At 35.5% G+C, this 12,872-nt stretch overlaps 1 protein-coding gene across 1 annotated transcript; it reads right to left on the reverse strand.

The window, feature by feature from the left end:
* Nucleotides 1-5,460: 5,460 nt before the first annotated feature.
* LOC148820174 (uncharacterized protein C6orf118) lies at nt 5,461-11,706 on the reverse strand. Its single transcript, XM_088934122.1, has 9 exons — nt 11,044-11,706; nt 9,485-9,607; nt 9,067-9,126; nt 8,544-8,668; nt 7,851-7,906; nt 6,930-7,123; nt 6,197-6,250; nt 5,613-5,674; nt 5,461-5,518 (listed from the first exon to the last, which is right to left on the reverse strand). Exons 1-9 carry the CDS (start codon nt 11,704-11,706, stop codon nt 5,461-5,463), a joined length of 1,395 nt encoding a protein of 464 aa, XP_088790248.1.
* Between the last annotated feature and the right edge of the window lie 1,166 nt (nt 11,707-12,872).

A 12,872-nucleotide genomic window follows, 5' to 3' on the forward strand; every position in this document is an offset into this window, starting at 1 on the left:
CTAACATCTAGGCCAATAAACTGAGGCTCCTTTCTTATATAGGCTGGCTTTTGCCTACAGAACTGTGAATTAATGCAGCAAAATATTCTCCTGTAACGAATGCTCATTTCAAAGTAAAACCTCATCTTTCCTATTGCTTTAGGAACTCAAATCCACAGTATTCAAGGAACTCTTCTCCAAAAACATTGGGTGTGTAATAATAACTGGATGCTGTATATTGTCCTAAATTTTATTTAAAGAGTACAATTGCCCAAATCATGAAATACAGTAGTTACTTGTGATGAATGCGTTTTGATGTAACACAACAGCAACAACGATTGCACTGAGGAATGTTACCACATAATGAACCACAAAACCACTAATAATAAGAAATTGCAAGGATAAAAATAATATTTGCTTTCTTTAGGAAATATCAACTTCCGTTTTGACTATGTATTATCAAACAACAAGAGAGATTCTAGAGAGTATACATTTAACGGGTCTTTTAACTGAAAGTACTTGTAGGAAGGAAGTGAAAAGGAACAGCATCTCAACTCACATTTTCAAAATCAAGATGACTTGTCACAAACTCCTCTTGTATTAAACCAGGACATTAAGGAAATAAGTTGTTCTGTCAGCCACAAATACCTTAAAATAGATGCTTCTTTTAGGAGAAGTATTGATTTTCAGTGGTTAATGTATCACATTGTAATCCATGCAAGGCAATACACTTCCTTTTGGGAAGAACTGTAAGACTTTAAACTAGGATTAAGGACTCATTATTCTTTGGGTTATTTAAAACAGTACAGTACCAGCAAAACTGTGGTATACGCAATTAGCCTACAAATGTTCAGTTACAATCAGCTTTCTGTTTTGCTCTTTGCATTGAAATTAGCTCCACAATGGAATCTGCCTTTATAGACCAGCTACTAAATTAGCTTATTAGCTTACTTGAGTTCATTTGCGTTAAAGTCTGAAATGGATAGCTTCCAGCATTTTTTCTTAAGTGTAATTATCAAGTGTACACCACTCAAAATCTAAAACAAAAAAGCTGGGTCAAACAATCTACTTACAGCTTAATGAAAGTTAACGATTCATTGATCAAACTCATTTATGTCTAATTAAACCTTTCCTGCATCGTAGAGAAACATTTTTAAATGATTTTTAGCATTTAAATCTAATGGTGACTCTTGTTCATCTATTTATTGCATAATGGCATAGCTTTGAATTGTGTGATTTCTTCATTTTTAGATTTCCACATGTTCTAATGAGACATTTATGACAATTATGAATACAGTTGGGTGGTTTATTTTAATGCAGATACTTTTTTAGTGTATCATGTCTTTCTTTGCTAGTGAAAGGACACAGGCCTTCAAAAATATTTTGACCACCATAACCTTGTACTGTCTTGGTTTTGTTTAAATATGATTTGAGATGCCATTAGAGTTACAATCTTCACTATACTGGCTCCGGTATCAGTGTACAATGCACCAATCAGGGATGAATCATTTCAATTTCTGTTGGAATTAAATTAAGTATTTCCAGTATCATTTTTAGTAGATCCAGAATGACCCATCATCTGGTGAGATGCAAAGAGATGGCAGCCAAACAGCAGCTGAATGCTACTGTACATACTGACCTTCTAGTATGGTCAGTATCCTAGTAGAAAATGTGTTTTAAAATTTATTTTAACATAGCATTTGGATGTGATGCGTGAAACCATTCAGAGGGAATTTATACATTAGCAATTTAATTTAGGATTACTGACTGCAAATGTGCCTCAGAAGCAAAACGAAAAGTGCAGATAATTAAATGTTGGTTTTTTTTTTAAATCAGCAGTGATCACATGAGCTTCAGCTAAAAAGGTCTTAATAAGTATTCACGTTCCCTTTTCAATGTGATGAATTTTACTTCATATAGTCCCACAGTCCTCTGGGAGTGTTCAGTAACAGCATGCTTTTGGGAATATATGATTGTGCCACGTAGCCTGCAAATCACCCAGTGGTGATCAGAGGTTGTAGAAGGTGTCTGAATCACCATCAGATTGCCGAATAAGACTGAAAGAAACTGTATCTCCAAGGAACATCAACAATCAACAACGAGAATGGAAAGTCACATAAAGTGTGTAAATGCAAAAGAAAACTATATTTTTCTTTATATACAGTAGTTATAAATAAGAAACATAAAGCTTACTATATAAGTATATAGTAGCTAATGTTCAGGGCAGGAGATATCTCAAAACAGAATCAGATTGAGGGGGATAGATGATCTAGCTATGGGTGACTGGAGCCCTACAATACCAGCGATATTCTAATATTAAATAAGGCAGCAATGCTTTTGGTATACATTATATGCAGCAGGACAATATATGTCCAGGTTAGGAATTTTTAAAGTAAATACACATGTATTTCAAAATCTCCCGGCTTGACTGTTTAAACTGTAAATATTTTGAAAATAAAAAATAATATGCTAAGATGATATTCGCATCTCTAGTTTCACAACTTAAGGAAGATCACACAACAAAGCAGTCAGTACAATGTATTTGTATAGTTGTGCAGACCTGGCAATTCGATTTTCTGTTTTTCTTCTGTTTCCTCCTGTTATGCCACTTTGTACTTACACTATACAGTATGTGTATGTCTCCGTGTAGGAGCATCTAAGCAGACAGCACAATCACTTTGATTTAGACACGAACAGAAACTAGTCTATCATTCTTCAGATTCTGCAGACTTCAGTAATAAGGACAATCAGTAACACATATGTTGAAAGTGCACAAAATCTGTGCACTAACGTAAATAAAAATTGAGCTTTATCTCTTGTGTTTGGGCAGGCGATAATATTAAAAAGCTCCAACAGAGCAGAAAATGACACTGATTGCCACAAAATTTATCAACTGCCCTATGTACATTGGAAGGCGAGTTGCAGACTCAAATTAGGCTGTCAGTTTTTCTTGTGTACTGTGACACTGGACTGTCAGACAATACAATTAATTCCGAGAACAGAGAGGTGGCATGACAAAGCCTTCTGAGCACTTTTTCCATTAAGCAAATACGTGATACTGTATATGATATACTGTACTGTCCCTTAGGGTGGAATTGCTTTGACTTGACATTCAAAACGACTACATGAGACAAAACGGTTTCTCTTTCTTCCATGCATAATTTGAAATTCACATTGTTTTTATTTTTAATTATTCCACCACACACATGCCACCACACCCTTAATTTCTTAATCGGCTCAATTACACTGCTGCAACCCTTGTACCAGCAAAGGAGGGCTAAGGAACATGCATGCTGTCCTTTGAAGATGACATTGTCAGCCATCTACCGTTTTTCACATTGCAAATCCTAAAGCCCAAGTCTGAGTATCGATTTGAGGATCAGTACAGTTCTTGGGACCAATAGCGTTCTTAAGTGTCACTGTGGCAAAGCATGTCAAGGATTGCCAACCAACCCATAAGGCATTTGGTCAATTTTCACTGCTGAGACTGGGCAAAGGCTTCAACTCTAATATTTATATACTGTACCAACCATTATTTATTTTATATTACAAAAATGGCAATGATTAAATCTATTTCTTTTCTCTAGCACTGGCTTTTTGGTAAATTTATATCAACACCTACTGAGTACTTTCACTGAATATATTTATCAATTATTTTTGAGAGGTTTTTTATATTCAAAATCTGGCCCTTACATTTGTGTTTAAGGTTTATAAGTGGAAATTGTACTGTGCTAAATTTCCATGGATACAGGTTTTCAGCTGAATAGATTAATAAGAGTAATATTAATGCTCATGTACATAAAAACAACAGTTCCAAAAGAGAGAACACAATTAGACTCATTTTGTTTGATTTCAAATGGTTAATTGATCCAAAAATTACATCCCAATACTCAATCACCTTCACACATTCAATGCAAGGCTCTCAACTCTATCTTCAATTTTCCACACATGAAAATGTATTAAAAACATATTCGGATAAATCAGTGTATTTACAAATAGTTATTCTCATTATCATGCTTAAATGGAAACAAAGCTCTTGGCCCGTAGTACAAAACCAGGATCTTTCTTTGATAAAACAATATGGCAGGATATTTAATTGGTTTTATCAAGCCATCACACAAATTAATTGTAAACTATTAGAAATGGATGGAGGGAAAACATAGGTCTTTTTGGTTTCTGGGACTAGAGTGGCTTTCGCAACCACTAATTTAGGGCACAATGTACATAGAAAAGCTGTCAGGCTGAAACAATTTCATAGAGAAAGGCAGACCTCTAGTGGAAAGAGAAGATACTTACATTTTGCTTTGCGAGCCCATTAAAGAGCTTCAGAATTTTTTTTGAAATTGTTTGGTCATTTAGTATGATCAATTATATGAAATCCAAATGTTCTAATGACAGGAGTTCAAAGTTTTAATTAGCCTATCCTGCTCAAAAGAAATAATTTTGATTTAATCTTCTTCAGTGATCATACCTTTTTAAAAAGAAATATTAACCATTTTTGTGGAGATACGTCAACGTGCATAACATTTTTATTACACTATGTAGTTTAATTTCACATGCACAAATAATTGTTTCTATTTTTCTCCTTTCCTCCCTCCCTGTTTCAGTTAGAAGACCACATGAAAATAAGAGTTTATAAAGCACTGTCTGGAAACAGCAGTCCAGTGCATTCAAGCTAAAACAACTACAGATTTTTATTCTTAAACGGAAAAGATTGTGAGATGACCTGACTTAAGCATTCAGAATCCTTAAAGGTGCTCACAAAAGAAACCTTTTGTTTTACTAAGGCCTTCTTCAGATTCAGAGGTGAAACATCAATGGAAAGACACAAACGGGAACTGCATTTAAAACTGGGAACAAGGAGCTCCTCCTTACAGAGAGGGTTATGGAAATGTGGAACAAACTTCCTAGTCATATTGTCAAAGCCAATACCATTGCTCTTTCAAGAAAAAAAGCTGGATAAGGCCTATAGAATACTGAGCCAAATGGCCTCATTCCATTTGAAAACTTTCTTATGTTCTTAAGCTTTTATTTTTTACATTGTTAATCATGTATGATCCCATCTTTGACAATATCCCTTCCCCTAAGTAACCCTTGTGAAGCTTGAAAGTCTGACTAGTGTAAGTTAGTGAGTTGTGGGGCAATATCCTGCCACTTCCCATTATAGGAGAAAGCAGAAAAGAGGCTGTGGAGGAAAGTGGCAAATAAAAATGCACTTTGTATGTTTATTAGATGTAACATTAACAAACCATTTCTTGGTAAATTATTTGCTGTGTTTAAAAAATAAAGTATGTTGCTCTGTGCTCTAAGGCTTCTGACAACTGATAATTTCACAGGAAAATGATCAGACAGGAGGCACAATCACAGTATGGTGTACCACTTGTCCCCAAGCATTATTATAGCTAACATGTTGAGTCCCAGCCACTGAATCAGCCAAAAATAAAAATAAAAAGACAAAAAATATTGCAGCACACTACTTTATTAAGAATTGAGTCCATCATTTTCTTTCAAGGCAGTCTTTATCTTGTTCCAAAGATCCCTGGAATTACATAAAAGATTAAGTGGTTCTCAAAGTACAAAATATACTGTATATATATTTCTACAGTATATTTAATGATTTTTGTGATACATACTTTTGCACTTCATCAGGAACCTTCATCCTGCCCAGTACTTTAGATGTGCCATTTCCCAGATCCTTTCAAATGAATGAAAAATAAAACCCATTGAGTTACTTTTTTTCTGAGGGTTAGAAAAAAGCTCGTCACTTAGCATTTTCTTTTCCATTTCATTTTAAACTTGCTTTAACTAAAATATGAATAAATATCATTGGTTAGTATAAAAGTAATGTATCTCACATGTCTGTATAATTACAACAGTGCCAACAGAGAAAATACAATATTACAATTTGCCACATAGTAGAATTCAGTTCAGTGTTGTTCAATTATTCTTAGCAAGACTGTTAAAATTAGTTTCAGCAGGCCTTGAGTGAAATTGTACATACAGTATGCTGTATGTAAAACTTCATAGTATAAACTGTCAAAATGTCAAAAACCATAAAAACAGTAATATAGATGTAGGTTAAATACAACAAAAACAGTGTGGCATAAAACAAGTGTTTTATGTATAGAAAATAATTCGAAACAGTTTAGTTGCAGGTCTATATTTAGTTGAATAAAAATAATGCATACTGTAGCAGCATCTAGCATTACAGACTTACTTTTGTTGCTTGTTGTAGATGTTCATTGGAGGTTAACAATTTCATTACTTCAGCCTGCAGATAAAAAATCATATCATTAAACTAGATATTTGTGTGTCTGTGCCTCTGACATAAATCAGAAGTGAGGTGTACGTGGTGCACACATTTTTTTAAAAATGTATAAGGTCTTGTGATTCGGTTTAGTGAGGAAATAAGAAAGTAATACATGTTTTTTTTTCTAAACAGACAAATCATATATATCTGTGGTCACACTTAAGAGTAACAGAATGCCACACCATCCCAGTACTGTATGTTTATCTTAATTTGATCAGCAGCAGAGTCTGAAATTGGAAATACTAAAGTTCCCTATAATCACTATAATGGGAAATATATAGCTTTGCAACTTAGCGGCTGAGAGTATATCTGAAGAGTGCAGCTGCTCTAACTACACACATTCTGATGAGCAAGACATATTCTGTTCAATTATGTGGGAGAAGATGTGTCTTAGGGTTACAGCTATGTACTATATTTCAGCCATCTGTTTGCTCCTCTCTGCCTACAGGATGCAGGTTTGCACTGCTCTTCTGAAATGCACTCGTTTGCAATACATGTCTTCAGTTTCTTGTAAAAATTCCGGCACATGACATTTTTTTTTTCCCAGATTATTTTTTGGATAGCCAGCCTCTGTGCTGAAGTGCTAATTGTAAAACAGTGGTTGACACTCTTCACTCATCTACTGTAGAAATATCTTTACCTTTGAGTCTCTGATACATCTTTCAGTTGTGCCAGTAGTGATGGTTGAAACCATTTTTTCTTTGATTTCTCTCTCCAGCTCTCGAACCTCTTCCCAAGCTGCCCACACCTGGTACCTCATGTGCTGAATATGGTCCAGTGTGCAAAGAGTGACCTCTTTTTGTTTCATTGCCTGCACATAATCTTTGTGGATTTCTGAAAAAAAAGTCCAGAAGTCAAGAATACAATGGAATGGTTCCACGTCATCTGAAACAAGTTTCTCTGAAATAAATTTACAAACTTTAAGGAAACATCCAAAAGTTAAACTCAAACATATCACAAAAATTACTATACCTAAAATGAAATGAACAAAAGGAAAGAGCACACAAATTTCCATTTGGCTGTTAGCAGCTATAGTAACTGATCAGAGGATCTTATTCAGTCTTTTACAATTCACTAGTTTTAAGTATTTCTAGTACTAGTCTCCATTGCAGTATTCATTTCTGGTCCTATTTCTTTCTCTTGGTCTTTACAATATCCCTTTTACTGTACCTGTGCTTTTGATTCATTCAATTCCTTTTCTTTACCCACAAATTGTTTATTTTTAATCACTTTATAAACTGCTTTCTTTCTCCTTATCTTTTCTCATTGGACTTCCTAAACCATGTGGGTCACTACTTTCTTGACATTGACGTACAATCTGTTCTGTACTTGAAACAGAATATCTTTCAACTGTTACCATCCGTTACCCACACTACAGTTACCTTCTTTAACTTACAGTAACTGCATTTGCCTTCAATCGGGGAAAAACACCTAGAGTATATGAAGATTAAAATATCAGATTGGATTTCAGCTACACACAGAAAACACATTGCCTGCCATGTGTATTCAAAAAAGGTAACATTATACTGTAAACAAACACAGTTTATTAAAATTCACTTGCCTTTTTCTTCAAGGCTTCCAGGTTTTGATACTTCAATCTGCAACTCATTCCTCAGTCTGGTGCAAACATTTATAGAAGAGACAATAAAAATTAGTGAAGCTTGAAATAAATAGTCAAATGAAAGCTGTTTAAGGATTCATTTGGAAAACACGCCAAAAAACATTAAAAACCCTTTAGTAGGCACCATATTCTGAAAATCCATTAGCGGAATTCTCAAGTGAATTGTTCTGAAGATTGTATTTCTAGACAGGTGAGCTTGAGTTAAGTAGTTTTTAAACACATTTATAATAAAATTATGATTGTATTTTTGTAATTAACAAAAGTTAAAGTGATTATGATGGCTATGAAGACAAATAGCTTCCAGTAGAATAACATTGAACAAAGTTTACTTAAAGTTTAGAACTGACTGATTCAGAGTATCTTAGATCAAATAATAGATTTAGTCTGTATATCTCATATTTTTATGAAATATTTGCCATTATTGTGCTACACATCTATGTGTTAATTAGACACAAAATCTTACTGGTTTGGATTAATCTTTTAATGCAGTCTGGATTCAGAAAAGCATATTTTCCCGAGTTCACATTTCAACATGGGAAAAATTTCCTTTAGCATTGTGATAGAAAAGGACTGTCTTGAGGGTGAAGTTTCCAGTGGCATTAAACAAAGAAAGACTTTCTGTGTAATAATTACTGCTCATTTTCCTCCAGTGCTCTCTTAGCAGTTTCTCCCAGCCGGAAGACTTCCTCTGTGGCCAGCTCTACATCCCGTGTCATCACAAACTGGCTCTGTGTCCTTTGGATTTCTTCCACCAGGGTCTTTCATGGGTCAAAATGTGAAATATAACATTCTGAATAAGAGAACTACACAGAAAAAAGCTAAGGAATTTATATAGAACATTTCCAACATGCAGTGTTTGGAGCAGTATGTGCTGGTACACCTAAGGATATGGCTAAAGTTACCTACTTTACTATTTGCTAAAGTATGCCTAATATTATTTATATTTTGATCTAAATAAATCCGAGACTGCAAAATGAAATTAAAACCACCACCTCTCTTAAACAAGCAAGTAAATAACAAATGCATAACTAGCTAACTGCATCACTCCATTTCACACATCCTTAAACCTTAGTTCCTTTTACTGCTTCATACACAACTGTGCTCCCCTGAGCTGCTGTCTTTAACAAATATTTACATCAAAGGACAATAAGCTTACCATGAGCTGAAGTGCAGGCTGGGATTCAAGGAGGGAATTTAAATAGAGGTCATATTCCATCTAACAGAAGAAAAAGAAATAATCAAATTTTCTTAGAAAAGAGGCTAGGTCTATGTGTAATTTTACTAATTTTCCTACTTTTTTAGAAATCAAAATTCCTTTTTATGTTTGAAAATACTCAGGTCTCAGAGTGTCTCTCCAGGAACACCATGGGGCATATGTTTTGCCCATCAATCATATGTGTATTTGTAAGTGTATCACATGGTTATATGATGCCTAAACATAAGGACAATCCTCTTTGCATTCCACAGAAACGCAAACAAACTGATCTACATTTTTTCATGTGTATCTTCACATTTAATTGTAGGACTTAAGGCAGTAAGACATACAGTAAAATGTATCCATAAAAATAAAATACCTTAATTTCCTTCAAAAGTCCCCCAAAGACCTGTGACTCATTGCACACGTCAGAAAAAATGTTGCTAAACACCTTCAGGCGCGTATAATTGGGCCCGTCTGTGGAAGACAACTTCTTCAGTTCCTGTGTTACAGATATTCAGATGTCATTGGAATAGCTTAGGGAACACCACTTCATACACATACTGTGTCAACCTGTCAGGTCACGGAATCTGGGGCGTTTTCACCTTCCTACAGCTGCAATTTGACAGCATTTCAGTTCCTTTTTGTAAACATTTTAATTTATTTGGCCTTATCACATACAGTATTAGGGCAAAACATAAGAATACCCTTTAAACACGATGCTAGGTAGAGACAACAGACATCTATGGGATACGGATTAATCTAATTTAACATCATATTAATTACAGTAATGATATACCTATATTGTTGTAGTACAACAGCATCACCTTGCCCAAGATTTAAAAAAACAAACAGGATGAGTTTCAAAAGTGAAATAGATAAGCATTTTAAGATAAGCATTAATTGTCTGCTACATTTATTTTTAATGCTTCTTTATGAAAAGGCGGCATTGTAGCACAAGTGTTATCCATCCATCCGTCCATGAAGCCATCCATCCGTGTTCTGACCCCTGTGACCCTAGGGATTGGAGGCCTATCCCTGCCAGCAAGTAAATGGGGCACAAGGCAGGATACACCCTGGATAGAATGCCAGTCCATTGCAGGGCACGTTCAGACACAGACATGCACACACTCACACCAGGACCAATTTTCCAGGAGCCAGTTAGCCTACCACAGTCTTTGGACTGTGGGAGAAAACTTGGGAAAACACATGCAACACATTCCATAATTCAGGCTCTTTACAAAGTTAAAAACATGCCAAGGTTTGTAATATGTCACATATTCTAATCTAGAGCAACTGTTCTAACAGTAGTATGATGACTAATATATGAAAGTGATATTAAATACGAAACTTATTTCCATACAGTAAACTAATTATTGCCTAGAAAAGGATATAAAGAACTTACTTCTTGTCATGGTATTTGTCTCCCTCTTGTGGGATGACTGAGAACACAACCATTGCTATGTACAGAGGAAACTAAAAGTATTAACTCTCCTACACCAATGGTGCTTTACTATTTAAGTGTTACATTTATTTTATATATTTGTCTATTCCATGTTTCTAAAAGACTCCATAAAAGTCTGCTTAAATATTTATTCTCAACCACATAGTGTAGTTAAACCACCAGAAACTCTTGCCAGAGTGAATGAGTGCTCCATGAACCCAGGACAACTGCCATTGTCAAATAACTTGAGTTGAACCAAGACCGGTTTATAACTCCATACACACAAACTGTGAACTTCTGGAGATGGAGGGTGGAAATATTTGTTTGCAATCGTGGGTGTTTATTCCAAGCTTTAGCACAACAAACACAAGCGGGAGTGGAGTGGTACAGTACAAGAGGACAAGTAAAGTATAATGGGGCAGCCAAAATATGTTTCGCCATGGACCATTCTCATGAGATCTGTACACGATTAAAACAGTTTTATAGTATCCTACCCGATCCAATTTCCTTGTGAGGTGCTCTGCAGCTTTGTGGCCACTCAACACGTTTCTTTCCTTCATGTCTTGTTTCTTCAGGACCACCTTTTCAAATTCTTGCATCAGCCTAAACTGCTCCTTTCTAGTCAGCCCTGCGTGGTGCGACTGTGTGAGGTGAAAGCAATCAGGGTTTTGCGCACTGCGTGTCCCATCGCTTCTCATGCTCGGCGGTTTAAACAATAAAAGTTCAGCAGGATCCAAAGAGCTTCTCAGTTTGTCCTTGCTGTCCACTTGCAGATGGCTCGCGCTAGCTCCAGCAGCAGTTGGCGACAGACAAGGTTCTTCAGACCCTGGGGTCTGTGCTCTCCACCGGTCGGCTACTAGAGCAGTTTTTACAGTGAAATCCATCAAAGCATCTTTCATTCTCCTGACAGAAGCTTCTGATGTCTTCAGTCTGCGGGGAGATTGCGTTTTTTTCAGGTCTGGAGTCTTTGAGCTCTCCCAGATAGGTCCATTAGCCTTTTGGACTGGCAGTTTACACAGGTTGTCATGGTTGAGGTGTCCTGAGCTATAAGCCAGGATGTCTGCCTTGTGGGCTTTTTCCAAGCCCTGCAGTAATTCTTTACGGGTCTTGCTGAGAACATTTGAACGTAGTTTTCTTTCTTCCTGGTCAGCCCACATCACTAAAAACAGAAAATATAATAAATATATTGATTGATATATATATAATTAAGACTAGGCACCTCCATGTATACTGTACCAAAGCTTTGTTAAATTGAAACAACAATCTTGAAATACTTCACTACATTATTTTGTAAGAACATTCTGATCATTAAAGACACTGTACTAGTGAACACATGCTGTACCGCTGTACCGCTGTACCCACGAGGTACTCCAAAAATTACATTGATGGAAAGCGATTTACAGTAACTGGCTTATAAAGCTTTAATAAATTAGTTTGTAAGCTGTTCTAGAATGCACATCATTTAACTGTAAAGAACAATATACATGTATGTAACATATTATGTGCTCATATGCCTTGAGCAATTGTGCAAATAGAGAAAAAATACTTACGTAGAAAGACCAAAAATTAAAATGTTATGTAACCTGTAGGCGTTAAGCCAGCATTTGTCTATTTTCAATGTCTTACTTCATTTCGATGGTAATATTAACACAGTGCATATGACAATTCGTGATTTTATTATTAATTCGCGGAGAGACAAAATTCTGTATTTCGCTTATTCTTAAGTTTGTGTACTGCAGACGCTTACGAAGAAGTATTTCCCCGACTGACCGTGTACAGGAAGTTGATTTCTCACCATGACAACAAAGTGCTCCGCTCTTCCGTCAGGCTCACTTGAACAGTACAGCTGATGCTGATTTTCAGTGATTGAAAGCTTGCACTTCTTAAGGTAAGAAGTTTTTATCTATTTGATAGAAATGTTGCCTATTTAGGAAGACTTATATTTAACACAAATAAATCGCTGTGCTATAAAACGCAGTTTACTTGCAATACTTCGTGTTAACTTGGCAGTAATCCCATAATAATAATAAGACTGTTGGCAGTGGTGGGAGGTGAACAGTGTGGAAGCAATGAATAAGGAGTAATACGCCTAGAACTGCAGATAAATGGTTATGTAATATTGTGATAGATTGCATTACAGAAGTTCAAACTTTAATAGAAAAGAATAATAAGATTAATATGTACTTATTAATTCTGTTGTTTTGCACAAACAATATGCTATGGGGCTAGTTCGGACAAATTTTTTTTTACTTTTTTTGTTTCACGATCACTGTCTATTTTTTTAATCTTGACATTCTTATATTTTGGGATCCACTTTAAGAAA

Source organism: Atractosteus spatula, chromosome 15, assembly GCF_055471065.1.
Source record: "Atractosteus spatula isolate fAtrSpa1 chromosome 15, fAtrSpa1.hap1, whole genome shotgun sequence".
NCBI classification, from domain to species: Eukaryota; Metazoa; Chordata; class Actinopteri; order Semionotiformes; family Lepisosteidae; genus Atractosteus; species Atractosteus spatula.

What these genes read in the sequence shown, in the direction of transcription:
- LOC148820174 (XM_088934122.1), bottom strand. Translation starts at nt 11,706, where the DNA reads ATGTGGGCTGACCAGGAAGAAAGAAAACTACGTTCAAATGTTCTCAGC. An exon ending in TCACAAGGAAATTGGATCGG is followed by an intron (nt 9,608 to 11,043) that starts GTAGGATACTAT and finishes TCTGTAACACAG; the next exon opens with GAACTGAAGAAGTTGTCTTC. An exon ending in ATCTACAACAAGCAACAAAA is followed by an intron (nt 5,675 to 6,196) that starts GTAAGTCTGTAA and finishes TTCATTTGAAAG; the next exon opens with GATCTGGGAAATGGCACATC.